This window comes from Phyllostomus discolor, chromosome 3 (assembly GCF_004126475.2).
Source record: "Phyllostomus discolor isolate MPI-MPIP mPhyDis1 chromosome 3, mPhyDis1.pri.v3, whole genome shotgun sequence".
NCBI classification, from domain to species: Eukaryota; Metazoa; Chordata; class Mammalia; order Chiroptera; family Phyllostomidae; genus Phyllostomus; species Phyllostomus discolor.
The window spans coordinates 28536357-28552396 of NC_040905.2; the positions used below are offsets into that span (position 1 = coordinate 28536357).

The 16040-nt window shown below is 40.3% G+C and overlaps 1 protein-coding gene across 4 annotated transcripts in view; it reads left to right on the forward strand.

Moving 5' to 3' along the window:
* The window catches only part of SEMA5A (semaphorin 5A), a 439222-nt gene that overhangs the window by 205182 nt on the left and 218000 nt on the right, over nt 1-16040 (forward strand). For all 4 annotated transcript variants that reach the window (XM_028515073.2, XM_036020275.1, XM_036020274.1 and 1 more), the window contains one exon: nt 8609-8654. In XM_028515073.2, the coding sequence (XP_028370874.1) occupies nt 8609-8654 (46 nt within the window). The remainder of the gene's footprint in view (nt 1-8608; nt 8655-16040) is intronic.

Genomic DNA, 16040 nt, shown 5'->3' on the forward strand with positions numbered 1-16040 from the left:
GCTGTTGATGATGCTATGTTAGCTTGGCAAATGTGTGAACCTCTCCCAGGGTTATCAGTTGCTCCGGAGACGTCTAAGCTTACCTATTACATGCTCAGATTTATATTAGGAAGCTGCTTTTGACATATTATGTGCAGAATGTGCTAGAAGTTGGGTAATTTGGAGGTAGGGACAGCAGTGGAGGGGGCTGTGGATCAGGTGACAGTAGAGAGGACTTGAACTTAGTCATTGATAGTGGAAATGGAGAGAAGTCAGATTTGAGACCTGTTTCGGAGCTGGTTTTGACAGTGATTGGTGGCAAATAGAATGGAGGGCCGAGGGCAAAGCCAAAGGGGAGATTTGACTGAATCAGTGAGATTTGGAAGTTTGGCCCGTGATGGCATTAGCAGGGGTATGAGCACATGAGAGATGAGCTGTAATTCTTTGATTATTTGAAGAAACACTTAAAAGAAACCCTTAGATTTCGCTAGTTCTGAAGAAAACCCAGAAAAATAATTGCAAATGGTGATAATTTGAGCCATGAGTATTTCTAGGAAAACAGAAGTTAAAAGAATTATAGGGTACTTCTTATTTTTTTAAATGAAAGATTATCTCTATTAACTGAAAAATGGAAAGGAACAAATTGAATACCCAGTGGACATACAAAAAAGCAGAAGTCACCAGTTAAATTTAGGGCAATAAGTCACCATCTGTAATCCTCAAAGCACTTAGAGATTTGCAAGGAGCATTTAGAGCATAGTGACATTTAAATTATCAGTGTGGTTAACAGTATTGATTAATGACTTTGCCCGTAAATATGCTTATGGGAAAAGGTTTTTCTGATTTTATATCTCTCAAATTTGCTAACAGCGTTGGTCTTAATCGTAGCATACCACTAAAAATTCATCTTTGTTATTTCATTCTGCTTGCCAAAGACCAAGAGGCTATCCGTGTATTCTGTGAATTTTAATCTTGGTGTTGAAACATACCAGAGTGCTATTAAGACCGTTTGATCTTGGTTTTGATGTATTCACTGAGACTTATTTCTAATAACCAGGACTTATGAAGGGTTTGAAATAGGCTTTTTGGGAATGAGACAAAGAATGAAATGAGCCAATACAATTCTGGGAGAGGGATTACTGAACACATATGGTAAAAACAACAATAATAAAATCAAAATTATTTTAAAGATTTTATAGCACTAAGTATATATATTTATTATTTTGGGAGAAGGTTCAAAAAAGTTGGACTAAGAAGGTAGCTTGTAACATTGTCCATATTGTACATTTGTCTCCATATTTAAAAGTATATTAGCAAAGGGAAAAAAGTCAGCATTTAGAGCTTTGATCTAAATGAAACACAACTATTTAAATATTTTGATATATATTTGGAATAGTTTGGTAATTTTAAAATTTAATTAAGCTCCCCCAAACTGTGGAAAACATACACAGAGGAGATAATTTTGGAAATGTTTATACCCACAGAAAAATCAAAGGCTTCTGGAAGTTGTTTGTAGTCAACCAGCTTAATGAAAGTCTTAGGAATAGCAATTATAGATAGGTGTGTGAAACTTGATTACATGATGAGATTAAATCTTTCTGTTCTTTTTAAAAAATATATTTTGCTTATTTATTTATTTAAATATTTTTGGTTACTTATTTTTAGAGGGAAAGGAAGGGAGAAAGAGGGAGAGAAACATCAGTGCGTGGTAGCCTCTCACGCACCCCCTACTGGGGACCTGGCCCACAATTCAGGCCTGTGTCCTGACTGGGAATCGAACCAGTGACTCTTTGCTTCACAGGGTGGGACTCAATCCACTGACCCACACCAGCCAGGGTAAATCTTTATGTTCTTTAAAGCTACACATATATTTAATATAATATGTTTACACATTTAATATACTATATTAAATGTTTACATTTAAACAATTAATTTTTATAAAATCATATAGTTACTATAACACTTTTCATTACCTGCAAAGTTAAAAGCTTATATTTTCATCTTCAAGTCTGTCAATGCCATTGAAAATTTGGGTATTATGCAAGATGTCACTATTTCAAATTCTGTGTCCGTCAGATATCAGAAATGCTTAAGGTAGGATCTGGGGATGAAAAGAAATGGAGAAGGTGGCGCTGACAGAGGCAGGTACAAGGGAGACCAGCTTTCCGGTTGCTGTCAGCGCTCAGACTTACCCCAATGGTCACAGTTTTTATACAGTGTGTGTTTTGTCTTCAGGTTGTTTCATGATCATCCGTGGTCTAAACTTTGACATAAGTTTGCATCATCATTATTTAAAACAATTTCTTAGAGATTTACTTGCTTCCTGTCTTCATTTTCTCTTTGTGCAAAATGTGTATCTGTCTTAATATCTGGTCGTCTGCTCCTTTTCCTTAAGAAAGCCTCTAACCTACCTGTTCAATAAGAACTTGGATTTTTTTTCTTTGATTTTATAGCTATATTCATCAGAGACCAATTGAGTTATTCTAAGAGAATGTCATTTTTAAAACACCTGTGTCTTTCATAATTAATGGAGGTCAGAGTTAAGTTTTATAGTGTCTCTAGATAAAATGAGTCATTTAGTTAATATGCTTGTGATGGCTCAACCTTTTCTTTTAATGCCAGCTGAATTTTATTACTTTACATGAGGATACAAATGAACTTCGTCTATTAAAGTCCGTACTGCTCCCTCAGAGAATATATTGTTGTGCTTAGTGATTTGCTGCTAATAGGCCTCTGGGGGATGTGATGGGGCACAGGGGTGAGTTATTCAGACCTACAGTCAATAAGAAACAAACTCAGTGAAGAGGGAGGAAGTGCGCTTGCATGTCTAGTGAGTAAGGGATGAGCGGGCTTCCAAACTGTCAGTTTGTGTCTGCCAAATGTAATGGCTCTGTGATCTGAATTATTTAGTCTGCTGGATCTGTGAATTACTCATATATTAGCACTCCAAAAAGTAATATGGTTATTACATTTGAATGGGCGATGTCAAATTTTATTTGAGAACATTGAAGAAAACTAGATCTGTGCCAGGGAAAGAAAAGCTCATACTTTTATTTACTATAGCCGTTAAACGGAGCCTTGAGAGCATGGTAAACTGTTGCTTTGTCCTTCTGTAATGAGAGGGGACACGGAAGCAGAGAGCAGCTCCCCTAAGCTGTACAACTACTACACTTGTGCTCCACTGCCTTTCTCCCTAAACAATGGTAATATTCTTCTTTACTACCTACCTGCCCCTAGGGGTGCTATGGAGATTAATGAGACCACTGGGATGCGTTGGGTTGCTGAAAGCATTGCTCTGCTATAGAAACTGACCCGGTATGAGACATTTGGTTAGCATTCCTTGTTGGCAGGGAGTCAGAAGCATTACTTCTTCACGTTGGAAAGGTTGGTACCTTTCCTTTGAACCTCACATACAGGGTTTTCCCTCCTCGGTGAGCTCACAATCACGAGATAAAGAGGTTGCCTCTTCTATAATGCCCTAGACAGCAGCCACTTGCAGGGGATGGCCCTAGATCGTACTTTAGTGTGGAAGTGACCCCACATCTGGTTATGTCAATTTTTTATTCCCTTTAGAAGATTTTCTTTTTTTCTTTTTCTTTTTTTTTTTGTAACCTTTAACTTCTTAGGTCATTGACCCAAACTATCATGGATCAAGTTGTATGGGGAGATTTCAGGCCCCTCATCTTGCTAGCTGGATTAGAATTTTTCCAACTGCAAAAATGCACTTGGAGTTGTACTTGGGGCCAAATAGTTTGAGGAAAGAGGTTTGAGAATAGTAGAATCCACACTGTGTTTTGTCAGATTCTTAGGTTCCAATGAGGAGATTAGGAAATTCCACAAATATTTTATTTTTACTTCATCTTTTAAACTATTTTTTAAATCGCTGAAGATCATGATAGATAAAGTGAATACTGAAATGTTTTATATTACATATTTCTAATATGGAAAAGTCCAGCAGGTCGTGCAGTTGTCTCCTTGGGGTTTGTGCAGACCACAGTCAGGTATTAAACAAATATTTGAAAACATCTACCAATTTTTTTGTCTCCAAAGTCAAACAAATAAAAAAAAGCAACAAAAATGTAACAGACCAACTGACATAAAAATAGATCCCGAATCTTTGTTGAGTCTATGCAAGCCGATAGATCTGATAATTCCAATTTCAAAATTTTCAAATCAGCCTAGTCAACCGACTTTGTGATGAACATATTATAGGTAAGTACTTATTGAATACATTTTTATTAATAAAGAATTATATTTTATATGCTGACATTTCAGATTATTTGAAATGGGTTGTTCATTGGCAAAAACTAAGAAAATATGCTTGAAAAGTATATTTTCAGGCATTTATTGAAAAATATCATGATAAACCTTTTGAAGTCTTTCATGAGATGGCTACGTGTTCCTCAGACTGTGTTGGTCATTTCATATATCTAACAATGGTCAAAGTTTTGTAGAACTTTGTGTTATTTAAATACGCAGACAGATTACGTAGTTTCTCATTTCATAAGTGAAGAAACTTGAGTGCTCTTAAAATAAGTCGGTTTCAGGAAGAATTTATGAGAAACCGGGGGAAGAAAGGAAGTACCGCCTCATCAGCCAGACCGGCAGGATGAACGTGTCCTCGTAATGGGCAGACACATGCAGGTCGCAGTCACATCGCAGTCCCAGAGGCCGGAATCAGTTACCTGGAATCCAAAGCTTGTCATTAGCAGTGCTGAATCATGGATCATCTCAAAATGATTTGTAAATGTGACTGGACAATGAAGGCATGGGATAACTGTACTGGAAGAACTGTTGCTGTGTGTGTGTGTGTGTGTGTGTGTGTGTATGTGGTTAGTGCCAGTGAAGTTAGGAAGGGGGCATTGGATGCCTGATTGGTAAAGCCACGTAACACAATAGACAAGGGACACTAATGTGTGGGGAGGTTGGTTTCTAGTCCTAGGATTTTCTCTGAATCCTAGTCATCTTGGATAAATCACACTGCACATCTTAATTTGAAAAAGTTTCTCTACCTACAAATTGAGCAGCATATACCCCTGGAATTCTAATGACAATCCAGCTCTAGAATTCTTGGATTCTATGATTTTTATTAGATAAAAAAATCAAAGATGAGTTAAAAAAGATGGGTTACAACTTGCATCTTGTAACCCCGAGTATACCAAAGAAACAGTTCAAATCTTTGGTGCTCTTCTTCATTAAGATGGCGGTGGAGGTGGTGGCGGCAGTGATAATATTTGATAATTACTGTGCTGTTTTTCATAGGAAGCATGCTCCTCCTCTCTGCCCCTCCCATCCACCTATTCAACACCTCTACCATACTGAGTGGTTGCTGATGAGATGCTTTTGAGGGCACCATACTCAGGTGTTGGCTGAATGCAGAGTAAACAGTAAAAATCCACTGGTGATGGCTGGTGGGGAGGGGTGGTGGTACCTTTTACAGACAATTGGGACCTGAAAGGCAGGGAAAGAATTGTCAGTAGAGTTAAAATTGCTTGGGAGATGAGATGTGGCGTGTTTGTCATCAAAAGTCAGTGTCTTCCAATCTTAGTCCATTCGGGCTGCAGTAGCAAAATGCTGCGGGCTGGGTAGCTGATAAACAACAGGGACTGTCTCATAGGTCTGGAAGCTAAAAGTCCCAGGTCAGGGTAGCAGCGTGGCTGGGTTCTGGTGAGGGCCCTCTTCTGGGTTGCAGATGGCCAGCCTCTAGCTTTGTGTCCTCACGTGGTGGAAGGGGCTAGGGATCTCCCTGGAGCTTCTTTTATGAGGGTAATAATCCCATCCACGAGGGATCAAAACACCTCTCAAAGGCCCCACCTCCGAATACCATCACCTTTGGCGGTTAGGATTTTTAACGTGAATTTTGGGAAAACTCAAATATTCAGTGTGTAGTACTTACCCTACAGAAAACACCTGAAAACTGGACCCAGGGGTTTCAGAGAATGATCTCTTTACCTCCTCCAAGCCTCTCCCCAAGTAGAGAGGACTTTGAATGCTTCTCTTCAGTGGTCCCGCCCAGAGCTCTGCAGGACGTCAGGGACACCACCATCCTCTTACCTCAGTGCTGTGAAAGCACTTTCAGCTCTTCCTTTGCGTATGGGAGCTGCCTTTCTCGAAAGCTCCCAGTGCTAGATACTCTAGTGGGATGCTCTATGTGGGATGCACATGCGTACATGTGTAGGTGAGGGTGTGTGTGGTGGGTGGAGTGGGGGAGGCACAGGATGGCCATGTAATATCATCAAAGCCCTCAGGTAATTTATTGACTAAAAAATACGAGCATTTTTTAAAAATAAAGAATATTTACAGAGCCAGCAAGTTGGAAAGAGCATGATAACTGGGTTCCAGAATCAAGACAATAAAAACAATGTTGTCTTTTTCTTTTTTCCCCTAAAAATCCAGTCATGGAGAATACACTGAGAATTTCATCATGTCTGGAAATTTTAGTATTTCTTATAAACTGTCTAGTAGTAACTGTATTGGTTGCATTTTTACAATGTGTCAGAGACAGGGATCTTAGTAGGGGTTTTTTTGGTGGGGGGAGGGATTTAAACCTCACAGCCATCTCAGGGGGCAGTTATGACTTCGCTCCATTCCACAGATGATAAGACTGAGGCATAGACTGCTGAAGCTTTCTTCCTGAGCTTGTATAGTGATAGAGCTTTGGCTTTCACTCTAGATAGAACTTTTTGTTTCGCACAAACAATCTGAACCACTAGGCAATCCTGTGTTCTGTAAGAGAGGGGCAGTGACCAGTGGCAGCTTTCTACAGCCAGGAGGCCACTTATAAAACTGGCCCGAGGGTCAGGAGCCAGGGGCCTGCCCTGTGGCCAGTAATTGCTTCTGGAGCCACTTGTGTGCTCCTCACCTGAAGGACTTATCTCTGTGTGTGTGCACAGGTTCCTAATTTCTCTTAGGGGAGCCCTGCTGGCCTCTATTTTACATCAGGTGAGATCTTGGCAACTCTTCAAACGCAGGCTAACCTCCAGGGGAGCTTACCAGGTGAGGGACCCCGACCTTCCACACTTGCACTGAGCTCACGTGCTTCCCTCTCAGGAAGATGTTTCTGTTGGAAACCTTGCCTCTGCATGGTGCCCGACTAAATAAAAATAGACTCTGCTCCCTCTTTGAAGGCCTCCTTAATCTGGTTCTTCATTGCGGGCTAAGACTCAACTGTAATAGAGGGGAAGTTTTCCCCAGATGGCTGTGTGGTGAGGTACCATGTGCCAGCCATGGTTCTTGGGGCTATTTTCAGAGATTAATTTGCAGGAACACAAAGAACATGGCAAAGAAACTATTAAAGTGGTTGGGGGAGGCAATTTTCACTGAGTGCCCGATGGCAGTGCCCCCATGGTGGGGGACAAATTGTGAGAAGTCTGAGTACCCTAGGTTTGTCCTTGAGGTGCACGAGTCCACCCAGAAAGGGAACTGAGTCCCGTTTCTTCCTCCAGCAGTGGGTGTGTGCATTCGTGCTGCTGGATGTCAGCTGCCCTGTTGCTTTGTTCTCCCCAGGCCCGTGCACACCAGAGGCACGTCTCCCCATCCTCCACGCTATGCCCTTGGCCTCACTTGACAGTCATTGTTACTTCTACTGGGACAGCCTCCGCTTCTGACATCTACCTACCTCCCCATATAGTTAAAGTGATCTACTTTGTTTCTTACTGGTGCTGGATAGTTTTTTTTTTTTTATTATTTTTAAAGATAACCTTGGACCAGCCCCTTATAACATACCCTCAGCTTCACAGGGACTCCTTCCCACCGTCCTGCATCCTTGGGGGTCTGCTTTCCATTGCTGTTTGTCAGTTTTCCCTGCCTTCTGCTTCTGTTTCTCATCTGCATGAAGTTCCTTCTCAATCTGAGTTAGACGCCAAAGCATCTCACATGAGGGAGGCCCATCTGTGCTTTCTAAAATCCATGGTAACAGGGTCCAGAGCCTCGTGTGGCCGATACCTATGGCTTTTTCTCCTGGTGCTCTACTGACCTCGATTGTATATTGCACTGTTCTGTTCTTCCCCTTCACGTTGAAAGCTGGTAGTTTCCTTCCCTCTGATTTCCTTTCACACTTGGACACGCAGGCAGGGCTGACTCTTTCAAGCCCTTGATGGCAGACCAAGATCCTGCTTTTAAACTTATGATACACTAAATCCATCTAATGAGACAGAGCACTCTAATACTTAGACCATTGTTGAATTCAACACCTGGACATGTTTTAATTACAAAACTGGGTGGATGTAGGTGACCTGTAAAAATGACACACGAAGAATGGTTTTATATCATCTTACTTAAATTTACTTTCAGAATAGAATACCCATGCCCTTTTGTCCATTCACATAGATCAAGAGCCAATTAATAATGTAAACTTACTTGAGTCTCCGTATACATGTGCGTACACATACACCTTGTTCCTTAACTTTGTCACCCGTCTGAAGTGTGTCTGTTGAATGATAATTTGTTAAAATGCCTTTTTGAACTTTGAGGTCCCAGGAAATTTGTGCTACACACAGTCTTAGCAGGAGGATGCTTTGGAAGCCAAAAGTCATTGTTTTTTCTTTTTTCCTTTGTTCTCATGATTTGTATGAACTGTAATTTTTTGGATCTATTAAAAGTAAACCTGCTCTCTTTTTGTATTTTGTAGAAACTACCTCTTCAGGTTACAGCTTGAGGATTTGTCTCTGATCCAGGTAGGTGCAATTTATTTTTCTGAAGCTTTCATTTTCCATTTGAATTAGCTCACCGTTTGAGGGCATGAAGATGGATGCATGTAAAGGTACTAATTAGGCTGCTGCAGGGATTCATTGCATCAGCAGGTCAGGCCTCAGGACTCTTGGCTGCCCTACCTGAGATGAGCCATCACCCGCTTACATTCATTGTTGGCCCTTTTCTCCTGCTGTGTAGCCCCAATTCCTTTCATGGGCCTCATCTGACTTTCTCTTCTGCAAGCGATGATAATTCAAAGGACATTTCCTCAATGTCTGGGAGCATCCTTTTCTGCCCCGGTTAGAATAATCATTGATTATTTAGCTTGATGCTGTTAGCTATCATATTCTTCTAAAAGTCAACCCCCTTAAAAGTCATTGTTTATAATTTATAATTAAGTAAATATGAATATATGTGTTAAAAACTATATACAGTAAAGAATAAGTGATGATAGAGAAAAATGCAATTTACCTACGTCTGTGTTTTTTGTTTGGAGAAGGAGCCTGGTGCTCTCATGTGTGAGTGGACTATTTATTTTGTTTTCTGGTGGATCTGAAACATACAGGCCCACATTGCCCTGTAGTCTTTTGGAAGGGTCTGATAAGCAGGGTGCCCTTGGAGAAGGAGAGGGTCATGGCAAACATATCCCCTTCACCAAGGTTCTAGAGCTCCCTGTAACACATGCCAGGATCCTGGGGCTGTATCACTTGGAAAATGTTCTTCAGTCACTTTTAATGCCACCCTCATGTGCTTGAATTCTAAGAAGTGATTAGAGAGAGTTTATATTATTTTCTTCCGTGATGCTAGTGTTTATGAACATTCTGAAAACTTTGGAGCTAGAGCTTCATATTAGATCTTTTATTCACCAGGGCCTTAAAATAAGCCAGGCCCACAAGCAAAGCTAGTATTGGTACAAAGCAGGGTCTTTGAAGATGGTAGACTTGGTGGTCTGGTTCCACGACTTCCAGCGCTGCTGGGTTTCTTCATTTGTGAAGTGGCCCCAACGCACTCTCTTTCCCAGAGCATCACTGATAAAATAAATACAGTAAGCCCTGCACAAGGGATAAGGCACAGTGCTTCCTGAACAAATGGTAATTGCTTATGCTTTTAAAATGGAATAATAATAATAAATAATACATTATTACCCAAATTGTTTCATCACGCTAGGCAATGAATTGTCTTTCCATTGCAATTTAGTATATAACTAAAGTCTTTAAGTGAATTGATTGGTTGGTAAAATTGTAATGCAGTAATAATGACTCAGAATGATCAGCAGTTTAACCAAAATATCACTTTAAAACTCTGATTTTTAAATAACATTTCATAAAAGAATATAGGCCTTTCAATAGATAGGAATGCTGTCTTATGTTCATTGTGATTCTCATGATATAATATGTTATCTGGCATATTGTACGTGTTAAAAAAGCAGAATATAGGTATGTGCATGTGCAAGCACATTCATTGATTTCCTAGCTCTCTTGGGTCAGAGGGACTAGAAAGTAGCCATGAGCACACTTAATACACAGTACTAGCTTTCTAAATTTCATTCTCCACCCAGACAAACCAAGCCTTCTCATAAAAGTAGCTGATTCTAGGGCCCGAGTAATAAAAGTGCCCGCTAAGCCTGGAAAAATTTGTTGTTTCCCAAACTCAGGAAGTATTCACAGAACAATGAGGGCATGAAAAAAGCAGGTCAGAGCCAACTTGAAAGGGGCACACTGAAGAGATCTGGGACAATTTGATTATTAAAGTAAACAATGATGGTATCAGATTATAACACATTGAATAAACTAAGAATTCATGAGTATATACTAACAAAAAATGAATAAACAATTGAGGCAGAAGGGACTGGTCTTCCTTACTGCAAAATGCCAAAATCAATGCTGAGATTTATGGGGGAGAGTTTCATGGTGACCTGTGTATTCTCAAATTTACCTATAAGTCAATACTTTAATAAGTAAAAATGCTTATGTAAGTAATACTTACATAAGTATTATACTTATATAACACTTAAACAAGTAAATACTTTAATAAATATTTACCTATAAAATACTTATTAGTTATAAGAGGGAAACTTGTGACTTGATAGTGAAAACACCTGGTCAGCTTCCCCATAACCACTTAGTTGAATGTAGCTTCACTGGCAACGGCACAGAGAGCTAGTGTAAGCCTCCTAGTTTGATGTGCTGAGAAGGATGCAGGAAGATTTCCATGATATTCCAGCCAAATTTATAACCAAGTTCACCATGAGAACCAGCACACAAACCAAAAATGAGGGGTGTTCTATAAAAAACTTGCTTCTAATTTTCAAAAATGACCAAGTCATTAAAGATATAAAAAGAATGAAGATGTATTTCATCAAAGAAGAGGAAAAATAAGCATGGCTATCAAATGAAACACTTGCATCTTGGAACAGAAAAAAGAGTGTTTGTGCTATATTGGGATAACTGGCAAAATTTTGAGGTCTGTAGATAAAATAGTAGAAATATATTAATATTGATTCACTGATATTTATACCTGTAATATGGTTATATGGGAGAATGTTCTTGTTCTTTGGAAAAAACATACCAAGGTAAGTCGGGGTAAAGAGTATCATTTCTGTAACTTATTCTGAAATGATTTGAAAAACTACAATATGTGTGTATATATACATGTAATACAAATACAGTCATGCAGAAAGAATAATAATGCAAATGTGATTAAAAGTTAATAGGGATTGATTCAAAATAACATTGAAATGTAAACTACAACTGAAAAATAAAAGAAGTTAATAAGGGAAATCTAAAAGTATGGGTGAATAGTTTCTGAGAGTCCATTGCACTCTTCTTGCAGCTTTTCTTGATGTTACTTCAAAATAAATAGATACAAAAACTTGGGAGATGCATTGCTCATGAGCCCACGTGTGATGTTATTGTGCGGGAAGGGAGGTGGCGTTTCTCATCCTTGTTTCCCATTGTCATGGCTGCTGTGGTGGAAGTCAGGATTAGGTTATTGGTGGAACTAAACTGTTCGTGAAGTATGGGAAAACCGTCAGCCTCACCTCCCACTGAGAGATTACAGTCTGTGACACAGAGCCAAGCAAGAAGATAGGGGTCTTCTGAACCGTGGCCTTGACAACAGAGTCCTAGTATCAGATGGCATTGTACAGCCCTCATCACATTGGTGCAAAAGGAGCAAATCTCCCCGCACATTCTTGGTTGTGTATGATGCTTGGTAGCCTGCTGTTTACTCGGTGTGGAGAGAGATAAAGCTGGCAGTTCTTCCCATCAGACTTATTTTTTTACATGTCTCTGATGAAGTTTCTGCACCAAAACTATTGATTTCCATGCATACTTTATTTTAATTTACAAGACTATTTCCAAGGCTGAAAAAAAGAGAGGAAGCACACCGATGCAGAAAGGGCTGTACTGGTGTTAGAAACAGCTCTGTCCAGAACATAATATGAGCCTCCTTGGTAATTTAAGATTATCTGGTGGTAGTCACATTGAAACCAGTACAAAGGAGCAGGAGAAATTATTTTTTAATAATATGTTTTACCTACCTCATTATAGCAAAACCATTATTCCAACATGCACTCATTAAATTATAAGAAATTGAGATATTATGTTCCTTTTTTTGTATTAAGTCTTTAAACTCTGGTGTGTGTTTACTCTCGGAGCATATTCCTACTCAGACTAGGCAGCATTTGAAAGCTAAGTGTGGCTGAGCGTGACCCAGTTGGACAGTGGAGTTCTAGGTCATGGGTGACAGAAGCATGTATGTCTTGGACACCTTCAGTTATGTTATAGAAGTGTTATTGTCTGCCACGAAGCATCTGGATTGATTTGGATATCTCAGGCTAACACTGTTCTCCTTCCCTGTCTCTCCAAAGATAGAACATTTTTTTAAATATGAGAAAATGAAGAAACTGAGTCCAGCGAGAATGAGCAATGTGCAAAAAATGGAGAGCATCAGAGTTGAGAGTCCGAGATAGTTATTTTTGTAACGCCAGACAAGCTTTATTTGGCCTTGCCCCCCCCCCCCCCCTCTTCCCAACAGCAGGGTCCATTTCCTGGTGGAAGATTACCTTGCCCCTGTCTCTTATATTGCCCCATCACTCCCACCACCTTGGGATTCTTCCTCCTTGTCTGTAAGCTGCTTATAGCTTCCCAAACAGGTGGTTATTGACCAGCTTTAAGAGTTTGCTCTGGTTGTCCTTTCTCCCAGAAAAACTTTTACCCTATCATCTTCTCAATCTAGAAAAAGATGGCCCCTCCCGAGACTGACTTTAGCCATCTCTTCTTTGTAAGCAATCCTGAGTTCCTTTGGGCTGATGACCCTTGGGTGCATTTTATAGCCTCAGAGCCTCTATTTCTGACTAGAACCTATTGCCTCACATTGAAAATTGCAATGTGTGCTGTGAGGAGCCCTGTATTTCTCTTTGTCTCTTCAGTATTAGATTAGGGCAGAGCATTAGATTAGTTTACTTGGCAGGTGGTAGACTCAAAACAAATGTCTTGTGAACGTTTTCATCCCTCGATAGTAACACATCACTCTTTTTTTAACATCTTTTTTTAACTTACCATTAGCTGAGTGTGGGTATACTTCACATTTGTGTCCCTAACATGAAGGAAAGGAAAGGAATGCAGCCCAGATGCTAGAGCGAGGAGAAATACTTGCTGCAGTAAGCACCCTACTGTGCACACTTGCACCCCAAAGGATGGTTCTAGAGCAGCAGAGGTAATTCCTGACTCTGATCCCACTCACCTGTCCGTGCAACACTGCTCTGCACTTTCCCTCTTTCCCCAATTCTTCTCCCATCTTGACGTTGTTTTAGGGTCAGTCCTGAGAAGGCAGATGTTGAATAAAGTTTTTTAAAAACTCAATTTAGTGGTTTCCACACAATTTCAGAGGTCCTCCACCCTGTCAGTGTCCTCCACATTCAACATGCTGCTCACGTCAAGTGGCCAACATGGTTCTCAGCCATGGCGAGCACCTGTTAGTGTGTTTCTTCCCTTTCCCTGTCATCAGGTCAGGGTGGTCCCCACACGGTGCCTTGGTTGTCCCCAAATCTGTTGTTTAGTGAGGGCAGAAGAGGGGGTTCCAGCTCCTATTTCTGCCAGAGCGGTGAGGGAAGGATGGGAGGTGAGCTGCTGGCTTGACGGCGGGAGTCAGGGTGCGCTGTCCTTCCAGAGCTGGGCATGTCTGCGGCTCAGGGTGGGAAACCATGCCAAAACCCACTGATGAGACCAGTGGGCTCCTGTGGGGTGGCTCCAGAATGGGAAAGCTCACTGCGAGCCAGATGTTGTCAACAGAACCCAAATCAGAAGTCTTGTTGTCTTTGCCTCCCTAGTCGAGTTGAGACCTCGCCAGTGGAGTTGCTAAGGCAGTAAAGATCTGAGCAAGGATTCAGTTCACACACGATTACTCTACTGCTCTGAGTAAGCATTATCCATTTGAGTCAGATCTCTTGGCATCACACGAGAATATTCACATATAAATATATCACAAGGTAAAATGGCTATCTTTGGAATATGCACTGTACTTTTCATTTTATCCACAGCCATAGTTTAATGTATTAACATGAAAGACCAAGAGTTGCTTTTAATTTACAGAAACAAAACCTGGATTGCATCACCAACCAGAGAACCAAATATTAATGTGCTATCATTTATAAGGTATCTTTCCACTCGGAGGCTGTGATAAATTCCCTCACATCTCACCGCATGCTGAAATGTAGCCATTACGTCTTGAAAACCAATCATCTTCAGGCATTGTGATAGAAGACGTGGCAGTTTACCAGTGCGTGTCTCTCCTACTTGTCATAATAACACATTCAGCTCTTCAGTATCACTTTCCTCCTTGCCTTGATCACAGTGGTTATTTTGCAAGAACAAAGCTTTTGGAAAAATATAAAAATACAGCTGGTCTCCAGACTCATTCGCACTTGCCCATCTGGGACCGTACCCTGGATGGCCCGACAGACACGCTCCTTGAACAGCCTCCTAAGAACACAGAGGGACTGCAGCTCATTTAACCTCACTATCTTTCTAGCGTTCTTTGGGGAAATAGCTCAAAATCCATTTTATATTGTTTTGTTACTGAGGGAAAAGGAATTCACAGCCTGTTTCTCACTTACGACTGCAGGGGTAAGCATAAAAATTGAAACCTGTGTTCCAATTTGCCACCTGCCTCTCTACCACTTCTAAATTGAAAACTGTTAAATCTCTGGCTACCTGGTCAATATCCGAAGTCTCTGGAAAGTTAAGATAGGTGTTAACTTTGTTTTCTGTATATTTGGGTTTGGGGGATTGAGTTTCAATTTCTAAACCAGTGTTTCTCAACTAGGGGCTGTTCAGTACACGGAAACATCTGGTTGTCCCCACGGGCGGGGCGGGCTGCTGCTGGCACCTGATGGGCGGGGACCGGGGTGTGGGGGGCACTGCTGACACTCCTGCAGTGCATGGGGAAGCCCCTCCAGGCTCAACCCAGAACATCCTGGCTCTGCATGTGAACAGTGTCAAGGCGCAGCGACTCCGTGGGAGGTGATTGCAACCTCAGCTTCCATAGATTTGAAGAAGCCACTTTTCCTATTACTTGATTAAATGCATAAGATATTTCATGTGCTTAGGGAATTTTCCTCTTTAGATTTATTCATATATTTAACCAAATGAATGTATAAAACCTTAGTGGCAACTTCTAAAGAAGCTGCTGGGAGACTTGGGTTTAAATTTCTTGCTTTTATTAATATGAAATTAAATTTAAAATAAATTGAGTCAATTTATAATACTAATACTCTCTTTAATGGGTCATAACAATACAATATTATTCGCCTCTGTTGGAATTTATCTGTAAAATTTAAACAATAATGTATTAACTAATAATTTAGAATAACTACTTAAATCAGACAATCACATTAATTCACATTTTAAAATCAAGTTTTATATTTATATTGAACAAGAGGAGACTGGTTTCCCCTGTAGCCCTCAAAAACCATGATTATAAATTTTATTTATTTTCTGTCTTTATCAAATATATTCTTAAACTCATAGTGTAGAAGTAGAAGGGATCTTAGAGGTAATCTTTATTAAAACCATGTCAGGGTCTGCAAACTAAGGTGTGCATCTCAGTTAAAATTTCACTGAAATCCAGCCATGCTCTTTCATTTGCATATTGCCTTCTAGTGACCATAGACAACAACATTTATTGGGACACAGACTCACCCATTCCTGTAGTGTTGGCTGTAACTTCTGCATCAGCAGGGCTGACCAGTTGTAACAGAGACTGACCCACAAAGCCTGGAATATTTCCTTTTTGCTCCTTTGAGAGCAAGTGTATCATCTGTCATGGTACCTATTGCACGCAGGTTCTCAGTGAGTGTTTACTGGATG